The 25,934-nt window shown below is 42.0% G+C and overlaps 1 protein-coding gene across 3 annotated transcripts in view; it reads right to left on the bottom strand.

The window, feature by feature from the left end:
• Positions 1-1,013: 1,013 nt before the first annotated feature.
• The window catches only part of hdac11 (histone deacetylase 11), a 47,101-nt gene continuing 22,180 nt past the window's right edge, over positions 1,014-25,934 (bottom strand). For all 3 annotated transcript variants that reach the window (XM_041959959.1, XM_041959950.1, XM_041959968.1), the window contains 5 exons: positions 22,597-22,673; positions 19,768-19,830; positions 7,481-7,577; positions 6,120-6,298; positions 1,014-4,408 (listed from right to left, as the gene is read on the bottom strand). In XM_041959959.1, the coding sequence (XP_041815893.1) occupies positions 4,166-4,408; positions 6,120-6,298; positions 7,481-7,577; positions 19,768-19,830; positions 22,597-22,673 (659 nt within the window). In that variant the 3' untranslated portion in view covers positions 1,014-4,165. The remainder of the gene's footprint in view (positions 4,409-6,119; positions 6,299-7,480; positions 7,578-19,767; positions 19,831-22,596; positions 22,674-25,934) is intronic.

The raw sequence follows: 25,934 nt of genomic DNA, 5'->3' as shown, positions 1-25,934 counted from the left end.
GATTTACATCTCACTCACTCCTGCTAGCTGTTCACTATTCACTCTACAGTCAGAGATGTAGCTGATTTTCCATTTTGTATTGTCGTGATATAGCAGACTCGAATGACCCCACAATACAACTTACAGAATTAGACGAAAAAGTATAAACTCAAACAAAAATAATCCCTGTCAATCATCACTTGCAACCCACTAGAAGTGTGTGGCGGTGTCTGTATATGCAGAGACCCTGCCCTTTGCTTGTATTTTCTTATTCTGATGTGTTTGGAACACAAAGCTTTGGTAGTGGGTGTGTAGTCCGCAGCCCTGAACAGCTCAGCACTCTACACAGGACTCTAGAAATCGTAGCGACCAGGTGTTAGATTTGTCAGAGAGCTCGGGAGGAGGGGCTGAGAATTTCAATTTTTGTTTTCCCACCGGAGTCTGGGTACGTCACAGCTGACATTGGTGAAACAAAGGTAAATTCTAATGTCACCATGCTCATGCTAAACAGGTATAATGTTTACTTCGGTCGCCATCTTTGTTTTGCATGATACCATGCAAACATTTGTTAATTAGCAACAAACACCCTAGTGCTGCCGAGGCTGATGGGAATATTATCAGTTTTGCCGGCGATCTGGTTATAAACCAAAGAACTGATGCATTAAAAATTCAACCTGATAATGGTGCAAGATTACCAACGTGATTACATCTCATCCTGAGGGGAACATGAACACCAGCAGGATGCATCAGGGAAGCTAAATGACATAAGGGGCTTTACTCCGATGTTTTCTTAGTGAGTCACTAAGGTACAAATGTGAAATCTTCATTACGTCATATGGGACAGGGCTTTAGGAACACCCTTATGGGACAGGCAGTAATCCATGGAAAATTCAGCGAAATGCTGAACTACATAGCAGCAGCATTATTAACTAGGGTTTTGCAAACATACTGTACTTTTAAGTTTTAACATGGGCAACAAAAGCAATTAAAGGGTTTAAAAAATACAAAACAGACCTTTTGGTTGTTATGGATTTATTCAATATTATTATGAATGCATAGTAGTTTTCAGTGTCAGCACAAACCACAAACACACCCAGAAGCATACAGTACAATTTAACGACTTCAGTGTTATTTTTGGCACACAACACTCAATCCACTCAAAAGAATAAAATCCTGGCCAGAGAGGATCTGATGAGCTAGAATCTGGGATTGCATCGGGTTTTAAGGACAGGCCTTCATACTATAAGTGATATATTCTGAGTCCTAATTAAAGGTAGACTGCACTAAACCTTTCAACTGCACTCAAAAGCAGCACACCAGATCAAAGGCTTCAGCTAATTAGCACTGACACTGCTAGTATGGCCCACCTTTCACGGTTTCATTATGAATGTGTCCAAACAGCTTCCTGGATAAGCACCCGGACACTGCTTTTCATGTTATTCACAGATAAGCCTTTTAATCCTTCAAATGATCATGACTCTGTGCTCCAGTCTTAACTTTTGAATGTTGTTTTTAATGAATGTGAAAATGCATTGGAAAATCATTACAACAGCACGTGCTAGCTGCCACTTCAGGTCCACTCGGCTGCAAGACACACCCGATGCAGTGGCAGACAAAGTCCACAGAGGGTGTGGTTTTATTATGAAAACTACCCTTTGGCCACATTCACAGTAACATTAACATCTCTTCCAATTTGGTCAACAGCTTTGTCTAGCTGAACTCTTCTCCCTGAGCTTTCCAAACACTCATTCAGGACTGCAGGATGTATCAGATCTGATGTCTACGCGTTCCTGCATTCCACAGCCGAGTTCATCACAAGCCAGCAGCACTGCACATGGCTTGGTGTACTGTGCAATTCCCAAGTATGAACATGTGTGCAACCATCCATCCTTCTGCAGCTACTGTGCTCCCCCTGGTTGTTGCCTGGATGTCAGTTAGCTTGGTTTAAGCTATGTCGGACAAGATTTTGATGTAAGGTGTGTTATTGGACCTTCATCACAAAGTTGGGCACAGACATAGAGGAATGTGCCTTTAAAATTCACAGTTATGTCCTCCTGCAAAAAAAAAAAAAAAAACCTTCTGGTGGCAGAAATTGACATGATTTTACCCAGTGGCCATTAAAGTTGGATGAAGCACTAGATGGAGTGTTATTACAACCTTTCTATCATTTCTATCAGTCTGACTGATGACTTTGTAGAGAATTCACCACAGTAACTGCTGAGATCTGGAGACACGGTGACACGTCTGAATCCTCGGCAGTCAGACGGGTTATAAATGAAGGTTGAAAGCACCTAAAATGTCAGGAAAAAGCTGGACTGCAACCTGTGAACAATGTTTCCTGTGCAGAATTTGGGTAATAATTTTCTTCTTGTTCATTGGGGTTGAAGCCTGATAATCAGACTGAACTGCCATTCTGTTTCACTTCATTCATTCAGCCTGACATGGTGTCCATATCAGCAAAGTCCTGTTTGCCCTAGCCAAGAGTGACATCCTGCAGATGTAACACTATGCCTGTAAGATGACTTACAACAATCTGCACCAATCTCAGGCATGGTTGTTGCCACTGTCCTGCTGCTATTTTTCTTGGACTGTACGTAAGAAGAAGTGATGCCCTTTCTAAATCTCACCTGTGAATCTCTGACGATGATGATGATTTCTTCAACAGGGGGAAAGAGGCAGTTATTGGCACATCAGCAGACCTACATGAATCACTGAACACCTCAGAGACGTAGGCAGTGATTCAGAGGTCTGGAAACAGGCTTGTTTAAAACAACCCATCATCTGACCACATGTGTTTCCTGCCCCATAGGACTTTTTTTTAGCCATGGTCACCATGTTCCCAGATCTCCACAGCTGACTTGGTAATTAGACCAGAATAATCCTTTAATGGAAATTTGAATAGTAAGTTCTAACTTCATTGGAAGCACTAACATGCAAAGGTACCTTTTGATGCTGTACATTAGCATTAAGAGACATTATTAGTAATTCATGTCTTTTGGAAGCTGTGCTATGTTCCAGCCGCTGCATTAATCATATTGATATAATATTTTTAAAGATCTATTTTGTCTCCTTTGACACCACTACTGCATGTGTAAACATCATTAGAGGAGTTCTGGGTGTCTGACTACAGCGAACCAATCAGACATAAAACTCGTGAACAGCTCCACTGTACAGACCCGCTTATAAATCACTGAACTCTTTTCAGTTTTTGGGCTTTGATCTGCAGACCACAGGCACACACTGCGACAAGAACATTGATTTTCAGGAGTTTAGGAATGGTACTTTTTCACCATACACCAGTTAAAGTGCTCACGGTCACGTTTTAGTGTTTCAAATTCGTCACGACTTAAGAGGCAAAACACTTCAGTGTCCACAGTAAAAACATATTAGGCTCCCTGTAAACATTAACTGCAACGATTGAGTGGCTATAAAGCATTAAGTACAAAAACCCGTCAGTAGCTGAACTTGATTAATGAAAGCATCACTGCTATAATGATTACAATATTATTTAGAGAAAAACAGCAGTTTATACCAGAAATGATGAAACCAAATGCTAATGAGGAATGAAGAAGACATTATCTTCTGTAAGGTTAAACCTCAGCATTAGACTACAGTGTGTGTGATAGTGTGTGAAATTGTCTTGTTTTACCTCTGCAACCATTAACAGAGATGGAGGAGATGGAGGATAATTCATAAACGTCCCATGTATCTGTAAGAACATCAAACCCCTTTGTTATTTCATGAATTATTAATATATCATATCTGCCACAGATGACATTATTACATTTCCTGAGATGAAAGAATACCTCTCTAAAACGCTGCTCTGAACATACATCCAACATAAAACCAATCATTCTCCAACAAATGAAAAATTAAACGACTCTTTTTGTGGCATATGAGAGCTCATGAAATCAGCTGTAGGCAGGAGGAGAGCACTACTGTTTCAGTACAATTTTTCTCTTTGAGTGATTATTTCCTTTGAGTCACCGCCATAAAAAATGCTAAACTTTCCGTCAGCTTCCTTGCCAACAAGCCCCCTGTCAGAAACTTCAAATGATCACACCTCTGTGTGACAGCAGCAGATCAGATCAGCGCTGATGTCACACGCTTACTGCGCAATATAAAGTCAGCTGAGCGCCTGTACATGTCACAGCTGTCGACGACTCGCCTGTGAGTGTCGACCCCCTCAGACAGCAGTGAATTTTGATCCAACAGATCCAGAGCTGCACATCATGCTGGTTAGCAGTGACGATGATCCCTCCCCCTCCAGAGCCTCTGCTCCAATCAGGCCCTGCTGGTGCAAGTTGAGGATGGAGTCGGCGATGATGCGAGCTGTTTTCTTCTGGTATCCGCCGGATGTCACCATGAGTATGGGGATGTCTCGTCGCCTCGCAGCCCTGAACACAATCTCATCTCTTTTTACAATGCCCTGGCAGAGAAAGACGAGGGAAAGCTTGTATGTTAGTCTCTCCACGGCCGCAGATAGTATTCGTAATTTCTCTGAAATTTGTCAGGCCGCTGGCTAATGGCTCTATCTACGCTCCCTTCGTCCCCTGAGAAGGGAGGGGTGACTGGAAGCGGCCTCACTGTTCCCATATCTCACTAATCCACCGTGGAGCACCAAACCTCTCAGGGTGACACAGAAACACACAGCTCTGTTTGTCTCGGGATTGAGAGGGGGAACAGCTTGTGTCAAAATCTCATTGATTATGCAGCAATTTTTACAACAAGGACATTATTTAAAATATTATTAAGCAAGACAGAAACACATGTTCAATCACAAGTTAAAAAAATCATTTTGAGGGCGCTAACCAGAGTTTCTATATGAAAAGAGCTCTGCAACACACATCAGTGTACCATCCCCAATAACACATTCTGCAGATTCACCTTATTTGCTCCAATTATTTCCTGGAATCTGCAGGATCACTGGCAGGAAATCTCTGCACACAGGAAGTAATAAATCCAAATTTGGCTCATGCGGATCAGCTCTCAGTATGCTTTCGAATTTCCTGACAAATTATACGCGAAGGGCTCACGTGACTTCACCCAGCTGAGCCTACCACCCCTACATTCAGATATCTTTCCTGCCATAGCAGCACAGCAGATAAAGACTTTCAAACCTGATAAACAGTTACCTTTTAAGAGATTTCTTAAGGGCAAACAGAGATGTAAACTGATCTGCAGATGCTCTGCTCCTTCACTCTTCAACACCCAAGTACTCAGCGCATTGTAACAGACACGCTGCTACAGACTGGTGTCATTTCCATTCCTCTATGTCCTGCTAAGATGTAAAACAAACTCAAATCACAAGAACTGGACATTTTGTTCAGGTTTATGTGGGGGCATATTGCTGTATATTTGCTTATATGACAGTTCAGTTGTTGAATTTTGATAGCCTGGCAGCATTAGAGCACTTGGGCTTGTGTATTGTTGCCAAATTAATCATTTTTCCTCCTAGTCATGTGCACCATTGCTATTTGTCAGCACTGTTATAGCTGACAGTGGACATAGAAAAGAAGCAGGGAGGCTAAGAGGGGAAATAATGCAAACAACAGTCTGCAGCTGAAACCCAGGATGCTAAAAGATACACTCCCGGATTTAGTTACAGCGCTGCAAAATAAGAAGACTTATATCAGAGACATATCTACAGACAATGTTACAGTGAGTGAGGCACGATTTGGGAGTATTTAAGGCTTTGGTGAACATGAAACTCTAAATCCGCAGCAGAAAAGATGAGGAACTGTGTTAGAAAAAGTAAGTTTGTGTACATAAAAACACATGAGAAGTTAACTACAACTTCCAAAGAGCATTTATGTCACAAACATTTCCTCATTGAGCTTAAAACCCAAGAAACCCGATAACATTTAACGTTAGGATTCTGGGTGAACATGAACTGGGGTGAGGTGGTTTGTTCTCAGTTGCACAATGATGAGCCAGCATCAAACAACACAAAACATTATAGGCATCATCATCAAAAGTAAACTATGGCACAACCGCCATATTGGACCGCAGGAGCTTGTACAGATGTGTAAGCAACCCCAATTCCCCAAATTCCCTTGTAGCTCACCACTGATGCTTTGAAACTCAACTCATTTCTTGGAAACATTAAGATGGAGGGTCTGACAGAGCAGGTGCAGCACCTGTGGTGATATGGAGAGTCCTCCCAGGGGGTCCCCATCCAAGATGTCAGTCCCTGCGTTGTAGACGATGATGTCAGGTCGGACCTCGTTCAGCGCTCCCTCAGAGTGGAGCTCTACCTTCTGAAGGTACTCTGAGTCTTCAGTGCCCCAGTCCAGCTCCACCTTCCTCTTTATGGCTCCTGGAGGTACACAGAAATAGAGACAGGCATGGTGCATTATGGATATCCATAATCCATCAATATCCATGATCATAGCTTCCATCAATGAATCAACCAATATAAAATAGTAGCAGTTGTGCTGAGCTAAATCCATAGGCCTCATACATATGTGGGCTAGTGATTACTGCAGCATTTCACCCAATAAGAATTCTTTCTACAAAGGCTTAAGAAACAAATTTCTGAACTAAGTGAATTCTTATGGATTGTTCAGGTAGGTAATTGCATTTCTCTATCAACAGAATACTCAGATATGTAAGCACTTTAATTAATTGGTATGTACATTTCCAATAACTAATGTAAACGATGAAAAAGGTTAATTAGGAGACCTTAATGTTTCAAAATTCAAACAAAATTAAGCTACAAAAGCAGGAAAGAACAACGAAATACCAAGTGAAACAAGGTTCCTGTTAGCTTTTTTGAAGTTAAGTCCTTCAAGTTTTTCAAGAACACTTGAAAGAAAAAAAAGTGTCCAAAAATTGCCAGCTTTGGTCTTTGAAGGTACAAGGAAGTAAATGTATCTCGGAGGAAAATATGGAGCCGAGTGAGACTGTGTGGTTTTTATCTTAAACAAGCCAGAATGTACATTTATTTCACTTTCTTAAGGGGAGAGATGATTATAAAATGTCTTAAATTCAATTAACTGCACAGAAGAAGATAGCTGAGGGATGGGGGGTATTTTAAAGGCAGGGCTGTGACGTTTTGTCTGCAGAGAATTGTTAGAAATGGGGTTAAATGGCAACATGTGGTTGCTGTCAGATCAGCTTTAAAGTATTGACAGATTCACTTGTATAAAAGCCATGATTACCGTGTCGCATGGACGGCTGCATGACAGATTTCCCGCTGAGCGCTAATAGAGTGAGTGGTAGTGCAGAGGGAAATCACAGCATAATTAAAGTGGCACTGAGTGACATCTAGGGGCTGGAACTGGAGGAGGGCGCCCCCTCCACTCCAACCTCAATCGTCAACCACACATCAGCGTCAGGAGCAGCGTTGAGCTTATTTTGTCACCAGAATGCATCACATTTCAGTACATGAGAACACTAGAGCTGCAAGAACCTGAACGATATTCTGCTTAGAAGATTTCCATGAATTCAAAGGTAAAAAAGTAAGTCTGTCAAGAATATTGATGGTGCTTTGACTCACTTTTGGCGTATCCGTCCCCAGGATAGATGTAGCGATTATACATATCCATGATGAACACTCGCCTGTCATCCAAGAAGTCACGCTCGTGTCCATTTCCCTATAACAAAGCAGATTTGTTAAACAAAATAAAAGCACTTTGATGCTGTCTCTGCTTCTTTAAACATCATCCAAGACTGACAAACTGAATTATGTAATTGGTTTTTCACCCTTGATGATGCTTCATTCATATATAATACAGAGCGATAACTCACAGCATTTGACAGTCCACTATATCACTTGACTGTGCCAAGGTCCACACAGGTGTCACTGCAGATCCATCTGTTTACCTGAGACATGCCGTGCTGACTGACAGCACCAGATCAGGGGTAAATAGGCTTGTCGTCTGTAGGCATTAAATGTTAAAAATACTTATAAAAAAGTCATGGCTACTCCATCACTTTTCATTTCCTCTCCTCCATTTGTCACCCGAAGTGTCTGGCTGCTGTCAGGGGGAGATTAGGCATTGTGCCAGGTCTAGTATTACTGGATGAAAAGGAGGATGTATGGGACAAGCAGGACAATTTGGTGTCAGCTGAACATCATGCCCAAGTGCCTGTATAATCCATTGCTGAATGTATAAAAAAGAAGAAGAAGAAAAAGGTTGCTTGTTGCTAATCTGTGGTGTGGCTGCTTCTTCTACACATTTAAACACATGCCTTTAAAATTAAGTGTTATGACACAAAGCCCAGATATTAAAATAATACTTCAACATTTTGGGAAATCCACTTATTCACTTTTTTGCTAGATAAGCTCAGTACACTAATGTTTGTGTGTGTTTTGCTAATTAAAAAGTTGCTTCTCATTTGTTTAACCTCAACATCCACATAAATTTAAAACTGGTTTCACAGGAAGTAATGTGCTGCTTACCAACAGCTACGCTATGTAACTCTCTCTGAAACCACCAATGATCGCTCTCACATTTCTGTTTATGCATGGGCCAAACATACACAACACAGCATGATAGTCTGTCAGCTTTATTAAACTATTCCTTTGAATATTTTCAATATAGGACTAACATTTTTAAGTTCTGCTTGTGGCTTTAGCATATTGGCACGCTATTATGCTAACACTGAACATGCTAACGTGGGCACGTTAAGAAAGGGCTAGGCGTAGGAGGAAGCAACACTTGGACTACACTAGTCTTCACCAGGATTCTCTGAACATATGAGAATATAAAAGATGTTTTAATCATATAAAGGGGATTAAACATGCTAATGCTAAGATCCAGGAGCATGGGAATTTAAATCCACCTGAGTTAACAAAGTACAATTTAAACTGAGACTTGGCGGGACAAGACGGCTGAGTCTGAGGACAAACTCCTGATTTAGCCACCTCAAGATAAACTTGACACTCTTTTACCTCACCAATCCATGTAAGTAGAGCAGTGGTGTCTTCATTTTTTAGTCAGTCCAGTGTTTATTTACTGTCTGTTGTGTAGTGTGCATAACAGCTGATATCATTTTATGCTCCTGAAACAAAGTGTTTGTTTAGGGGAAATTTTTACATGATCTAAATCACCGGTCAAGCAGTTAGAGAGCCATTAGAAATCATCCTCAGGGCACCATAACATCCACTAAACTGGGTCCTGCTCTCCAAAGCATTTGAAGACTAAGATGATCTTAGCCAGTACTATTGTCTTGGTGAAAGGGGTTTCTCTGCACATCTCGCTGAATTAGGAACTTCGAAGAACAAGGACAGCAAAAAGGAAAAAAGGACTGAGGCACAGTGCAAATCAGAGTACTCTAGTAAATTCTCACTGAAGTCCTATTGTTTGATGATCTTGGGTCCTTGGTGTTTTATGAAAACAATATTTAGGCTTCCATTTTAACAAATATAACAGTCCACTCCAACTTTGCATGTGACGAGCGTGAAGACGCTCCAAGTCAAATTTTGATTTCTGGCACACTTAGTGAAGCATAATCTACGCAGACAGCCCATGAAATCACACAAATCCTCCACAGTCTCTGGGCCCTTTTTAAATCACGCATGTACAGCGACAAGGGCCGGGTGGTAGGTCTGCGGCACATGGACCGCGTGTGTCTCCAAACACTCACACACTATGTAAAGTGTAAAAGGGCTGGGTGAGGAGCAATATAAATCATGACTGGTCTCATCGCGCTGAGCGGCTGAGCAAGTCACAGTGACCCATGACGACGACAGCTCAACAACTGGAGAGACCCTTTTCCAGGAGATCATCATCACCATCATCATCATTGAAATTGTTGACAGTATCGTTGCCATCAGAATGTTTCACCACGGTATGTAGTAAAGCTGCTACACAGGTACATCTTGAGTTTATACGAAGTGTATGCACAACCTGAATGATGTTGAACAGGTTGTGCAATTTAGAAAGGATGTTGCAGAAGGGCTGGAGAGAATAGATAAATCAGGGCTCCCAGGAAAACTGAGGTTGTGGTGCTTGCAGTTTGGCTTGTACCCTAGGTTAATGTGGCCAATGTCAGTATATGAAGTCCCATTATCTGTAGCAGAGAGAATGGAAAGGCTAGTTAGCTCTTATATTAGAAAATGGTTGGGTGCTCCCAGGTGCTTAAGCAATGTAGCTTTGTATGGGAAAGGAATGCTTCAGCTGCCAGTATCCAGTCTAACAGAGGAGTTTAAATGCACTAAGGTTAGGACAGAACTGTTATTATCTGGGAGTAAGGACATGTTAGTTAGCAATGTGGTTCCGAACCCTTCTGGGGGGAGGAAATGGAACCCAAGGGCAGCAGTGCAGGAGGCAGAGGCAGCTCTTAGGCATGCAGAAATAGTAGGAAATGTTCAATTTGGCCGGGGAGGCTTGGGGCTTGGCCCAGGCAAACCAGTGTGGAATAAAGCAGGTCTAAAGGAGAAAAGAAAGCTTGTAGTGGAACAGGTGCGTAGACAGGAGGAGTTGTTAAGAGGGGCAAAAGCAGTTGGTCAAGCCAAACAGGGACAATGGTTGAATTGGGAAGGTGTTGAGAAGAGGAAACTTAGTTGGAGGGACCTGTGGAATATGGAGGAAGGCCGTATTAAATTTCTGATAGGGGCGACATACGATGTGTTGCCAACCCCGCAGAGTCTCTGGGTACAGGGCGATCAATCGTGCCCACTCTGCTCAGGTACAGCAAGTTTAAAGCACATTTTGTCAGGTTGTAGAATTAGCTTATCACAAGGCCGGTATACATGGCGGCATAATCAGGTGCTGAGAAGCTTAGCCGCAGGCATTGAGGAGAGAAGGAAGCAGGTGAATTCTGGAAGTTCTAGAAAGGAGAGGTTAGATGTGCAGTTTGTTCGAGAGGGGGAGAAAAATAAAGCTGCTAAGTCAGGGAGAAAGCAGGTAGGTGGCTGCCTGGTAGGGGCTGATGATTGGCAAATGCAGGTCGACTTGGGAGGAAAGCTAGTTGTGCCCCAGGAAATAGTTTATAGTAATCTGAGGCCAGACATTGTCTTATGGTCCATGAGTAAAAAGACTGTGTATTTTATTGAGTTAACAGTCCCTTGGGAAAATTCAGTGGAGGCAGCTTATGAAAGGAAGAAGACTAAGTATGCAGATTTAAAGACAGAATCTGAGCAGAGGGGATGGAAGACCAGGGTCTGTCCGGTTGAAGTGGGGTGTAGAGGTTTTGTTGCAGGGTCAGCTGTTTCACTGTTGAGGGAGCTGGGAGTGCATGGGCAAAATTTAAGAAAGACAGTGAGGGAGATGTCAGATGAGGCTGCTAGGTCTAGTCAGTGGATATGGATCAGGAGAAATAATAGTAGTTGGGGGGTGAAATAGGGACAGTGAGGGAGGGGGGAGGGGGCAGAGGACATGCATGCCTAACCCGGCAAGAGAAGAGGTTAAAGTCTGAACAAGACAGCTCTCCTCTGCTCTGCTTTCCCCGCCCCATCTTCTCGCGCTGCCAATAGGAAGAGAACCAGGAAGTTTAGATAAGGTGGGGGTGTGGCCAGCTAGAGTCTCTCTTTGGGACCATGCGGCCTGTTCAGGTGAGTTTGCGTGGTAAGATACAGAGTTGGCTTGTTTTTTGATCTTTTTGGTTGTTTTCCTGTTTTGTTTGCTTCTTGAAGGAAATGTTAGGGTTTGTTTTCCTGCTCTGTTTGCTTTTTGAAGGAAATGGTAGGGTTTGCTGCTTCTTGAAGGAAATGTTAGAAGAGGCTGTTAAATCTAGTCTGTGGTTTAGGCCTCCACCTTCAGCACCCTCTAAATTTTCCACCCCCTACCCGAACAAGGGTCTGTATCCAATCCCTACTTTCATCTTTTGACTCTACCTCTTTATTTTCCATCCCCTACCCGAACCAGGGCTTGTATTCCCACCCCGCTTTTTCTTGGTGCAGTTGGTGAGAGGCAGGGGTAGATGATGGTAGTGTGGCAATCAGCAGTTACATGTGGCATCTAGGCCTGTGGTAGCATTGTAGCAGCTAACAATAGCTAAAGCGGTGAGAGTACGATAGTATCTTAGCAGTTAGTATTGGTAGCTAGCAATTAACATTAACAGTATAGGTGAATCTAGCTTTATTGTCTTCTTCTGTTCCTCTTAGCAGGTAGCGGTTAGCACGTAACATTAGCTAAATGGTAGCATCGGAACTGTATTGTCTTCTTCTGTTCTTCCTAGCGGTTAGCATTAGCATTAGCAATAGTTAAATGGTAGCATCGGTACTGGCCACTACCTGGAGCATCTCTGGGTCAGTTGAACGTGGCGGTGCTGTTTGGATTGTGTAGGAGCAGTGTGAACTGGCACTAGGGGGGGTGACTCTGGGACGCCGGAGTTCACTGCCTAACCTCCTGGAGGTGTAGTGGGACTAAGTAGGCGAAACACTGTTGAAGGGAGGTTTCCACCTGATGACCCCCTGAGACGTGTTAGGAATCACTGCTCTTTGGCAGGTATAGAGGCAGATTAGAGCTCCAAGGTTCTTCACTGAGAATGAATCCTCTTTTTGAGCACAAGTATCTTGTGTTTAAATTAACTAAGACTACTGTGAGTTTTGCATTGGCTTTTAATCATACTGTATAACTAACGAACAATTGCACTGAGGGCTCATACAGGCTTACTTGAAACAATGACTAATTCAGCATGTGAGTGAATGCTCTGCTCTGCCTCTAAAAGACAGCCCGAGACTATAAATCAGCTCATATGCTGCCTGAGCTCCTGCTGCCTGCAGTCTTATTAGTCTTATCCTCTCCCCCACATACTGTACAATAAAAGATTGCTGTTTCACTGCCATTTGTTAGTGTCAGCCAAAAGCCTTCACTGCTGGCTTCAAACAGGCCTTTCCTTCAGTTCTCTAAAACAGATATCCTCCCTTACCAAGTTCAAACATCTGTATTCAATATTAGAACCATCTATCACTACTTAACAAAACACAATCAGGGGCAGGAAGACAGGATGATACTGGTGAGAAGCCAGTATCACCATTTTTTAGACTGTAGTTTGTTGGTTTGTTGGATTGGCTTCCAGTATATGGCAGACTGTTTCCAAATACGTTCCGTTTTTCCATATGCAGTTGAGTGACAAATGACAGAAAAAGCAAAAACATTAATGACTCTACTTTGGTGTTGGTGCAGGGTGCAGAACACAGCATCACAGTAGCATTGTGTGTGATCATGTGATCACACAGGAATAAAAGCCTTCTGATTATGGCATCAATGCCAGCGAGGCAGAATTGTTCCCAGCTCTATAATCCACAACATCTATATCATCTACAGGCAGCCTTTCCTTTACCTTGCTAACTGTCTTTACAGCCACCTGAAGCCAGCAGGTATCTACAGTGACAATGAATTGCAGATGGTTATTGTATGGATCATGGTGATGACAAAATCACTCACTATTATGAGCGGAGAACATGGCAACTGTATGACCTTCAACAGGTCCATCAGCAGTAAGCTTCCTCTGAGGAAACTCTCCACAGGTCTGTCAGTGCATCATGATGGAGGGGGCTGTGTTAAGGCGGATGAAAGAAGTATGATTGGCCGTGATTGTCACTGTCTAGCATACCCATCTTTAATGTATGATAATGTAACATTTGGCATTCCCCCAGTGCACTGGGCAGAGCAAGCCTGACTGTGATCTACTCTTTGGCACAGTGTTCGTGACAGCCATGAGCCTCCAAAACAGATTCAGAGCGCTTTACTATAGATTCCACAGATCTCTAGAAATCTTCTAAAAGATATTCCCTCATTTGGTGTTTTGGTGATGGTGGTGGAGAGCGGTCTTAGGACATGTTCATCTATATTTAACCACTGCAGAACAAATGCTCCCTATTTCTTTTACTGGAACCACAGCAGGGGTTCCCACTCAGAGGACTCCAGCAAGAAAATGTGTGGGTGTGATCCTTACAAATTGGAACGGTTTTTCACCTGAATTGAAAGACTTACATGCTATCAAGGCAGTAGATATAAGCAACTACCCTGTCCCTGTCAGAGAGGTCACATATGGGAGCCTCGCCTGATGGGACACTTGCAGCTGTCAGGGGGCTGTTTGTGTATGTGGAAGATAAAGATAAAAACACCTGTCTTCATTAAAGACACAGTAAATTAAGTAAAAGTAAGTCAAATTAACCTCGCCAATCTATTGTTCATGTTATTTTCACTGTGGATTTTAATGTCCACACTGCAAGCAAGACAAAGTTAACCTGCGCCTGTGTGCTGAAGACAAGAGACTCTGCCTTATCAATGATGGGGATGATGTCACTCTGGACAGCCGCCACGCCAACTACTTCCAAGTCCAGGCACAGCTTCACAGTGTGGATGCTGAGTAACCATAATGACATTTGTGTTAAAATAATTCTGCCTGAAATTGAACTTTGGGATAAATTGATTCTGCAAAGTTGATTTTTTTCAGAAACAGTGCACTTCCAGAAGTGCTGCGACAGCAAGTTACAAAGAAGCAATCTGAATTGTAATACGACGAAGAAACAGGAACTCACATCTGCTCAGGCACTAGATTCAGCCATATTTTGCAAATGACAAACACACTAACATTAAGGTATCTTTTTTTGGCAATCACATGTTTATTGAGAAGAATAAATAACATTGAGAAGATTAATAATATAACAAAGGTATAAGTGGTTTCTTCAACAGTGTGCAATTGTTAATTGGACAAAATTTCATGATCAACTGTAATTGATCCAGTCTGACTGATTACAGCGGGGAGGACTCTGGGTAGAGCATTACTTTACCAACCATGACCCATCTACAGGCCATGTCCTCTAGCTTTTGTAATTTCTCACTCCAGTGGGATGACAGACTCTGACATATTTGACAAGGCACAGCAAATAACTCAATCTCATCAATCAATGACTTGCTTGGTTTATTGCTATTTGTTCTACTTTTCAAAAGCTGTTACTTCCTTCTGTGTTAAAGCCAAATTGGGGAGCCCAGTGTAAAACTTGTCTTCATTCTTCTGAAAAGACTCTTGGCTCAGCTGTGTGTCCAATGCTTTGGTCCTGAGATCACTCAGCTCTGTTGTGGTTTGCTTCAACACATCCTCCATCCTCTCTATGTCTCTATCTCTGTTTTCCCCGAACCTCTCCTCTGCTCTGCTTTCCCCGCCCCATCTTCTTTCTCTCCCAATAGGAAGAGATCCAGGAAGAGGAAGAGTAGATAAGGTGGGGGTGTGGCCAGCTAGAGTCTCTCTTTGGGACCATGTGGCCTGTTCAGGTGAGTTTGCGTTGTAAGATACAGAGTTGGCTTGTTTTGTTCTTTTTTGGTTGTTTTCCTGTTTTGTTTGCTTCTTGAAGGAAATGTTAGAAGAGGCTGTTAAATCTAGTCTGTCGATTAGGCCTCCACCTTCAGCACCCTCTAAACTTTCTACCCCCGTACCCGAACAAGGGTCTGTATCCAATCCCTACTTTCATCTTTGACTCTACCTCTTCACTTTCTACCCCCCTACCCGAACAAGGGTTTGTATCCCCACACCCCGCTTTTATTGGTGCAGTTGGTGAGAGGCAGGGGTAGATGATGGTAGTGCGGCAATCGGCAGTTACATGTGGCATCTAGGCCTGTGGTAGCATTGTAGCAGCTAACAATAGCTAAAGCGGTGATAGTATGATAGTATCTTAGCAGTTAGTATTGGTAGCTAGCAATTAACATTAACAGTATAGGTGAATCTAGCTGTGTTGTCTTCTTCTGTTCCTCTTAGCAGGTAGCGGTTAGCATTTAGCATTAGCATTAGCTAAATGGTAGTATCGGAACTGTATTGTCTTCTTCTGTTCTTCTTAGCAGTTAGCATTAGCATTAGCTAAATGGTAGCATCGGTACTGGCCACTACCTGGAGCATCTCTGGGTCAGTTGAACGTGGCAGTGCTGTTTGGATTGTGTAGGAGCAGTGTGAACTGGCAATGGGGGGGTGACTCTGGGACGTCGGAGTTCACCGCCCAGCCTCCTGGAGGTGTAGTGGGACTAAGTAGGCGAAACACTGTTGAAGGGAGGTATCCACCTGATGACCCCCAGAGACGTGTTAGGAATCACTGCTCTTTGGCAGGTATAGAGGCAGATTAGAGCTCCAATGTTCTTCACTGAGAATGAATCCTCTTTTTGAGCACAAATATCTTGTGTTTAAATCAACATGTCATCCATGGTTAGGTCTGTCTGGCATCCTGCATCTGCATACAATATAAGGGACTAGGGAGAGGGATCGGTTAATCAAATAACTCAAGATTATTTGTGATGTGAATTGTTGTTGTGTTATCTTCTTAGCTGTGAACATTTTCACAAAGGTTCAAGTTGTCTAGTCCAACTGACTTGCAAATTCTTTATGTTTACATCCTTATCTAACCAGGTGACCAGGTGAGCTCACTGAGAACTTATTTATCTACACTGTGTAAGCTTAATTCAAACTTTACATTATTTGTTGTCAGAGTCACATCTGCCTTATTCAACTATAATACTGGCTACAATTATTAATACAATTCGTTTACCTTGTCGATCATGTAACATCCCAGTGATGTCCTCTGGCTCTGGGCTCTCAGCCTACTCAAGGAGATCCAGTAAGGCCTTTACACCTTCTGGGCATCTTTGTTGATCGTCTCTGAACTCCATCCTTTCCTCTCATAGACGCCATGCCTCTAACACAGGCCTACCTTTGGATTATCTAGGTAACTGCGGGATTCCAGTCTACAAACTTAATATCATGTAAAGCACTATGGCAGACTAAAGAACTACAAAACCATAATTTTATGATTGTAGAAATACGGTTGCACCCTGCAAAACACTTTGTAGATAGTTAACATTAGGTTCTGGTTGTTACATATTGTTGGTCAGTTACAGAGGTACAAACTAAAGCAAGCAAAGAAAAAACAACAACTTAATTGTTAAAAAGTAAGGGAAAAGTTAGCTACATAAACATAGCCACATAAGTTACTACCTTTGACGCAGTGATCACTCCAAACATGAGCATTATCCAACTGCAGATGAAGGCTCACAATCACTTCGGCATTTTTCAGTCAATTTCTTGCATTTTTTCGTCTTTTGTAGAGCAAATTTTGCTAAAAGCTACTTGTGGTTTCTTGGTTTGGTTGATTTAAGCAACCGTAACGCAAAAAATATGTGTCGAAAGTGTGTGATAAAAGAGAAAATGACCTCCTGACGTCCCCCAGTAGTAGTTTGTTCCACAGCAAGACAATGAAGTGTGATATGCAAAGACCCAGAAATAACTGCGAGGGAAGATAAAAGAACTCATCAACTGCGATGCAACATTTTGGTATTTCAGAAACCTTTAAACTCATTGATCTATTTATCCAAGGGACCTTTCAAAATCATATTTCATTGTCTCTCCATGCCTGAAATGACATGTCATGACATGTCAATGCAACACATTGCTCCAGAGTCTCCCATAGGTGTCAGCTGGGTTGATGACTGTGAAGGCCACAGAATATGCTCCCCATCATCTGACACATGTCAGACCGTTCAGTGAGCCTTTCTGCCCTCTATGGAACTATCTGCAATCGTTTAAGTGGATAAATGGTGATACCACACTTTGATATAATGCAGTGCAATACAATAACATCACCTCAGAATGTACCATAGTGAGTCAACACACAAACAGTTCAAGTAGTAGCAGTGTTGGTGTTGTTCACCCAGTGTTGACGGACACTGTTTGTCTTTATTTAGTAAAAGTGCTCCATGCATAAAATCATCCTCTGGGTTCTTTATCACACATGCACACGCAGCTCACACTGTCCACACAGCTCACAACAGACAGCTAGGAATATGCCTTCACAGCAAGGCACCAGTCAAGCTTGTTATAAACTGAACCTAAAATTGATCATTACTGTTTTGCTGTTGACTGGGTTAATAAGCAACACAGCTGTTTAGGCCATAATCTCATTTTATGTGAGGACAAGCGCACTTTAGGTGTCATGTTTCGGGGTTGTAATTAGGATTTTGCAGCATATCCCCAATATTTTTCTCAGTCCAATTATCTGCTGAGAGGCACTATCTCCATGCCGTCCTGCAGATTTGCTCTTTTGTTCTTCTTCATGAATTATTTACTTAGTATCTCTATTGATCCCTTGCTTGTATCTATAGTTGAAGGTGCATATTTGCTAATGAGCCATAGCTCAAAATTAATAAAGCCCTGTTCCTGGAATATAGCCACAGACCTTGGGAACCTTGAGACATCATCAATGTTAACACAAGTCTCAGGGTTAATTGGTGGTGGATACAAGTCATTATGTTGAAAACACAAAGTAAGACTAAAATATGATAATCAGACTCCCACAAAAGTTGAGTCATTGTTTTCTGTGGCTGGGGTGAGCTCAGTCCACTACCTGAGCTGAAAAACAAGACATGTAGCAAAAAGGAAGCACATAATGTACAATATAAACATAGTAAGTAAGAGATGATGATGATGATGATGAGATGATATAGATCTCTACACTATTATGTGTGTTTTGTTATGGATTCTTTGAAGGGTCAAGCATTACAGGAATCTGCTTGGATCAACTGATGATCAGCCAATGTGGCACACATGACCTCCGTTTCCTGCTTGAACTGACACACAGAACAAATCGATCATCATACGATGCCTCACCTGTCGTGCTATATGTGTGCACAGAACTCATCAGAGCCTTCTCTTGGTGTCTTTACTAAGAAGACAATGTCTGATATACATCTGCCTTAGCTCAGCTCATTGCTGATCTGACAAACATACACTGATCTCAAGTGAAGCGGTTTTGTGCTGCAGCACCTCAGGCCTTCTGCTACTGTAACCCTAATCCAGACTTTCAAATCACAGTTGAACAACCTGCCACTCAGGCTTTCTGACAATTCACATGCTATAACATATACACGCCAATGGATGAAGCTTCCCTAAATGCTTTCCCTCTCATCTTTAATATGGGCTATTAGAAAATGAACTATTGTGATTTAAGACAACGACAAAACCTCATGAACAGACAGCTGAAACTTAAGCCTTGATAGCACAAAATAAAGCCTTACTTCTGAGCCGCTGAGAGAGTTAAGAGCAGAGATTTTCCCTAGTCAATACAGGAAGAAAAATAGGCTGTATAACTTAATTCAAGTCAGAGAAAGGGGCATAAATAACAGTTTCAGATATTCAACTGGGAGCCACAAGGCCAAAGCACATTTTTCTAGTTGTAGTTCAGACAGAATCTAACATAACTCAGATAACTTTTCATCAAGATTTTCATTTTTGTTAAAGATTATAATTGATGTTTTTAGACTTTCTTTTTCTGGTAATTCGTTTGATTTATAATTGGTACACTGGGAAATTTTACAAGACATTCTTTGTTTTCTCCTCACAAATATTTAAGTCAATGGGATTCAGTCACATTGGTCAACAGATTGGGAAGAATGAAGTCAGAAAGATACAGGTGGCTGCTTTGTGTTGTAAATTAGTCAGGTAAGACTATAAATCTCTGCAGATCGATTGAATACTTTTGATCATTTAGTCCCGTAAATTTTATTGTATTTTGAAAAATCAAGAACAGGGCATAAAAAACAGAAGATGTGGCACTGTAGTCCCTTTACTGTGTCCTAAAAGGTATTCAATGACAAGCTTCAGTGTCTGTCAACACTCCCAGATATACAAGTAGCTGACATTACTGCAGATAACCCAGTGATAGTCCAATATTAACCAAAGCTGCTACACACTCAGCTCTTAATTAATGGAATATGACAGTACCAGTCAATTTGGCCTGCAGGGAGTCTCATTGATTGGTATGGTGGTAAAAGGAGGGTTATCTTGTCGTGAATGTCAGCTCCTAAGCAGCAATGCACATTGACATAGACAGAGCTACCGTTATTGGCTCACCTGATGAGCATCCAGATCGATGATGGTAGCCCTGGAGATGCCTTCCACTCTCTCAAACAGAAACTGAGAGATGAATGGAAAAAATATTTGTTTTCTCAATGAAGGTGACATATTCACAGTTCAGATTCTCACAAAAAGGTTAAAAAGTAAAACAATTTTGAGATGAAATTACATTTGAGCTACAGTACAGAAATGCTGACAATAACCCAGTTAAGCTCATATTCAACTTTTGGATAGAAGTAGCTGGATGTCCTTCTGCCTCTTACTTTTATTGAACAGGTTTCATCGGCATGTAGACATTTTATTTCTTTCTTTTTTGGCTCACCTTCTGCAGAAACTCCAGCTTGTAAAGCATGATGATGTACTTTCATCAGCTGCAGGGTACTGAACATTAATGCAAAAACCTTTAGTAAAGCTTTATTAAACATAGCAAGACTATGCAATGTTTGCTGAACAGCGGCCACTGTGGCCAAAAGTGGCAACTGCAAGAAGAGTGAGCCCTAGCCCCCAGCAACAGCAATTTTTTGGCATATTCATGCCAAGTCATGTGACACCCACTGGCCCTAAAAGATTTTTCCCAGAGGAAGTGGCTGCAAAACGATAAATATGTTTTCCCAACTGCCACGTAACACTTGGATATGACCAAAACAACAAGGCATTAGTGTATCTCTCAACACTCATATCTACTAAGACATAAATAGTAGTAGGAAATAAACATAGCACAAAAAGTAAGAAATTTGTGTTTAATAGATTATTTCTTTGTCGTAACAATGCTTCTTGGCAGTAAGTCTTATACTGTTGGAAAGCTTGTTTACTTCCCTTTTAAATGGTGCCACATTTGTAAGGAACATGCATTTGTGGGACGAGCAGCAGAGATGCGGGTATGTGGGTTGCGCCCATGAAAAATTTGCCAAATCTTCTCTGCCAGTGCCAAACAGCTTATTCTGCTATTGACTCTTGTTTGGTGTTGTTTGGTGGATTGGAGGATTGAAGTCTGAAGAAACAAGACATGTTGGCAATTTAAGGAAGGAAGAACAGTACACAGCCACAACAGCCTGGCACCTCTTCCTCATGCTGGTCACCAGCCTGGTCACACACTGCTGTGGGATGGCATCCCATTCTTCAACCAGCATTTGTCGCAAGTCAGCCAACGTGGTTGTGTTGGTCACTCTGGCACGAACAGGACACCCAAGCTGATCCCACAAGTGTTTAATAGGGTTGAGATCAGGAGGTGGTCTCTAATGAGCCCTGCTCTGTGGGGGCGTTGTCATCTTGGAGGCCCCGCACCATCACACTGCCTCCACCAAAAGTTACTCTATCGGTGCAGCAAGGAGCATAGCGTTCTCAGCAATGGCAGAGAGGATTTGGCAAATTTTTCATGGGCACAACCCACATACTCAGCTTGCGGCTCATCCCACAAATGCATGTTCCTTACAAATGTGGCACCATTTAAAGGGGAAATAAACAGACTTTCCAACAGTGTAACATTTATTGCCAAGAAGCATTGTTACAACAAAGAAATAATCTACCGAACACAAATTACAACACTTTCTGTGCTATGTTAACTAGTCACAAGTATTGTCCATTTTAAATGGTACATTTGTTAGGCACTATTTTTAGTGGTAGATTAATACACATTTAAACCGAATTTATAGTTGAAGCAAGCAGTTAATGGGTCCAAGTCAGAATTCACCTGTTGATATCACCTCCATAATGCATGACTCATGTGTTGTACATGATCAGACTGTATGTTGCTTCACATATCCCACAGTAACTGTTTATTCTTTCTGTGGGCTTACACACACAGATTTACTGACCTGGACTTACATCCAAGTCAATTGAATCATTATTTTGCTGTGTCTGTTTACTGAATCTGAGATTACTGACGTGCTATAACTGTGTTATTGCTCATTCATTCATACAGAGGAGGTGAGCGGCGAGCAGAAGGTCTGCAGTCTAATCACAGTTTGATGTCCGTTACAGAAAAGAGGAAGACTACTCACTACTTGCATCATGGTGTCTTCATTATCAACAACCTCAAAAGGCATTAGAAACTCGAAGTAGAAAACACAAGCAGCCAATCACCGTTCTTGCAGTCCCCACATGGTATGCCCTGCCATGTTCTAACATTTTTGAGGATAAGCATGTCAGCTACACTGTAGAAACCAATGAGCAACCAAACAAGAAAAATATAGAATATCACCACTCTTATGCTTTAAAGTGTTAAGAGCAGTATCAGTGAATAACTTTCGGGTGTGTGGGGAGTTAGTTGCGCCCATCATCGCACAAGGCTGCTGTTAAACCTGGTAAGTAACTTCTAGGTGTGAATGTGACATCATCTCTGAACATGGTATACAGTCCTCTTAATCTGAGCCACTGGCAGGAAACTATGAAACAAAGCAATTTGTGATGAAACCATTGAATGAGATGGGGGTCAAATCTACTGTTCCCATTGTTAGCAAAAATACAGTTCAGAGTTAAGATGAAACTAATAGGACGCCTTAGCAGTCTTAGTAGTGTGAAATTACCTTTAAAAAAAACTGTGAAGCTAACCTTAAAGTAGTATTAGCTACCATCAGCCACGATAAGCTGTGGGCCCTATGAGACCACGTGAGGCTGCAGCAGCAAACGCAAGGGGCCGTTTTCTTGCTTATGAATGCAATTTTTCATTTGTAAGAGAAGCCTGTGTTATTTTTCCTTTCAGCAGTCACACAGTCTCACTTTAATAAAACAAAACCCCTGACTGAATTCTAAAAGGCTTCTCCCTACAAGCCAGCGTTTGAATGAATGTTTCCAATGAGCTTACATCGGGCCCAACATCAGTCTTACCTTGATGGCCAATGTGATGTCTGCATAGGCACAAAAGCCCCCTCCTCTGTCGCTGGAGCAGTGGTGGAAGCCTCCTCCTGGGAAAGAGAAAATCCACTGGCTCAGTGTCAGGGCCATTAGAGAAGCCGAGCATGTCACTGCATATCTGAGAAGTCTATTATTCTAAACGACCATAAGTGGCGATTTAAAATAGGCAGTTATTGAGTTTATTGCACATTATAAAAATGGCCGGTGTTCCCCTGTGGTACAACAATGGGTGTATTGACACTAGAATGGAACTGTTCAATTGCTGCTAGAATTGCCCGAAGAGCAGCTATGTAAAGGCGAGGAGAGAAAGACTGTGAAGAGACTTTTTTAAAATTGGGATGATAGCCATTTATTAAGGTTAAGAGTTATAGTCCCCTCTGCCCTGCTATGCTCATGTTCATTAAACTATAGTGTAGACTAGAATATTAATAAAGGCTGGTAAGACGACGGGTGAAATATGATTATCATTTACTGCCTGGCTTCCAAAAACAGTCTTTTATACCGCGTCCACGTCCTCACAGTGTTGAGACACAATATGCAGATGCCACACACACATCTGAATGGCCGTTTTATCTTTATTAAAATCCTGTTTATTGATGCAGAACAATCTCTTGCCCCGATTCATCTACAGAAGGTGTGCAGTAGCAGAGTAAGCCGCAGATAAAAAGTAAAAGTCTGATCCGGCTGTTTTTGTTCCCTGCTTGGCCTACCCGGGGGGGGTGGGGGGGGGGGGGGGGTGGTTAAAAGACCTCCTACTCAAACAGTCCAGCCACTGATGGCAGCAAGTCAGCAAAGAAATGCAACAGTAACAAACCCCCAAGCAAAGATGATATCAACATACACATAAAGAACATTTTCCTATTAGTATGCTTTTCCACATAGACTACAACAAGTTCCAATCAGAGAAATACCATGTTCAGGTGGTGATGATATTAGCAAGGGTGATTTTCTCAATGGCATCAAGTCTGCGGTTCGGTTTTAAGAAGGACATGCAGGCTGTGTAAGCATTATAGCACAGGTTAGAGCCTCAGATATTTGCGTTGTTGCTTGCAGAGCGAGTGAGTCATGCTGGCAGCTGATGACTGGCAAAACTGCTCTGAAACTCAAGTGTGAAACTGAGTGTAACACCATGACCTGGACAAAAAAAGGTGCCGCCTTGCGTCAGACTTTTAAATTCAAGATGAATACTTTTGTCAATAATGTAAATGCGCAACAATTTATAGAGCCTGTGTCTGCAGAGTTACATTCACGGATAATCATGCTGAGCGTGTTCTCCGGAGCAAAACCTCTAGCCCACGGCCCCAAAAAGGACTAAGACTGGCCCTGATGATCACTTTGGTCATGCACTTTACTGCCATTTTTCTTGCACCTCACTTTCCATGGTTGGTTTGTCTTTAGCTTGTGGAATGTGTGCACACCAATTTAAAAGCATACTGTGATGTATTTCATTACACATACACATTGTTTGTGCACTTTTGTTACTTGATTGAGAGATCAGCACAAGAATTCCAAAGCCCTTGTACACTTGGACCTGAGCAAATGGCAACTAAAGTCTTGCCATGAAAACACAAACGCAACAGTTGGCTGAGCAAGGCTTCTATCATGATTTTTATTTTTATGGTTGATGTGGTTACTGATTTGTTCATAGTTTTTCAGCTCTTTCTGCTCCGGTATCTTACTTTTCCCCTTCCAGAGATAACCACCCCATTCCACCCTGTACTAGAGTGCTTTATTTGTGTAAAATGCTTCGCATACCTTTTGTTGCAATGCAATGATTCAACAGTATAGTCAGAAATGCAGAGATCATTGTGTTGGTTCCATTCTCTCTGTACACATATACTGTTTCTCTGGAGGCAAGTAAACAAACACTCATCAGATACAGACCAACACCAGTTCATCACACAGCAAAACTCAATCCACCATCAAAAATGGAAGAAATGGGGTGCCTGGACCCCATAAAGCCAAGCTGCCACTGAACTGTGACTCTTAGAAGGAGACACCTGCTTCACAAGCAGGGGAACTGAAGGGGACTCAGAGTGCTGACCGGGAAGAAGAGGCCAAAGAACTTCCTGCTGAGCGGGAGCACCACATGGGGAAATGCAGACTGTGTCCAATATTCCATACTGACATGCTGTTTAGTACTCTAAATCACTAAAGTACTAAAATCAGATTTTTTAGTTTGTCTGAAAACATATGAAGCCAATAGTATGTGAAGTGCATACTATTTCTGGAGAAACATTACCGTCACTGAAAGTAGCAGGATGAAATCAGGTAGCCTCTGCACCTGCATTCACACAGCACTCACTTATCACCACACATCAGTGCTGGAGGAGTGGAGACTAGAGCTTAACAGTATGTTGTTAAGGCTGTTAGTAAAGCACCGATCCATTTTTCAAACGTGTGACCAATCAAGGGATGATGATGATCAGGAAGTTTATGCTGCTGATCTGTCTAATGATGATTCTCCCAAAAACATCACCAACAACAATAACATAATGATAATAACAACAATAATAACAATAATAATAGTAATAATATTAGGCAATGGATCTTTACTCATGCCTGTTTCTATGCAATGTGTTACAGTTATTATCATGTTGGAAGGTTCCTTTTACCCATGGCTTTATTGTCTATGTTCTCTGAATTAATCTACATTGTGGATATAATATTTGGTGAATTCATGCCCTTTCATATTTTTGGGTCAAGTGGACAAGATTTAGCTTCACATAAAGTGGCAGCAGTGTAGGACCTGGTGTAGGAAGGAGTGAATAAATGTCACTTTCAATAACCATAACAACACAAATAAAACAAAAACCACTAAACCACTAATGAATATGCAGTATTTACCCTGATAAAAAGTTGGAGATTACTGAGCTACAGAAACTGATTTAGTGAACTTTCAAAATAATTCCCCTAAAAGCATTTTTTTTTCTTCCTGAGGATGGACCCTCGTGGCCCCTGCTTTAATTGTGCCCCCCAGAATTTTGTATGCAGTGGCAGTCTTTCTGCCAACAGGGCATGGCTCTGCAGAGTGACAGGAGAGAGTGTGATCCACTTTAACAAGAAGCTAAGCACATGAATGACATGCTGGCACACGAGCCAGCCATGACAGACCATTGCCAAAGTATGAACAATGTGCTTTACCACCAACTGAGCAGGGTGACGCAACATTGAGTGTGAAGAAGACGTTCATGGCTGCGGAGAAAAAAGCACAGAAAGAGGTCGAAAGGCTGCAAGAGCCCCATGATGTCTTGATCAATGTGAATGTGTGCTTCAGCATGTGCATGAGAAGAAAAACAATGAGAAACTAT

The sequence above is a fragment of the Chelmon rostratus genome, chromosome 2 (assembly GCF_017976325.1).
Source record: "Chelmon rostratus isolate fCheRos1 chromosome 2, fCheRos1.pri, whole genome shotgun sequence".
In the NCBI taxonomy this organism is placed as follows: domain Eukaryota; kingdom Metazoa; phylum Chordata; class Actinopteri; order Chaetodontiformes; family Chaetodontidae; genus Chelmon; species Chelmon rostratus.
Note: the sequence above shows the minus strand (reverse complement) of the source record. Positions and strands in the feature narration are given on the sequence as shown.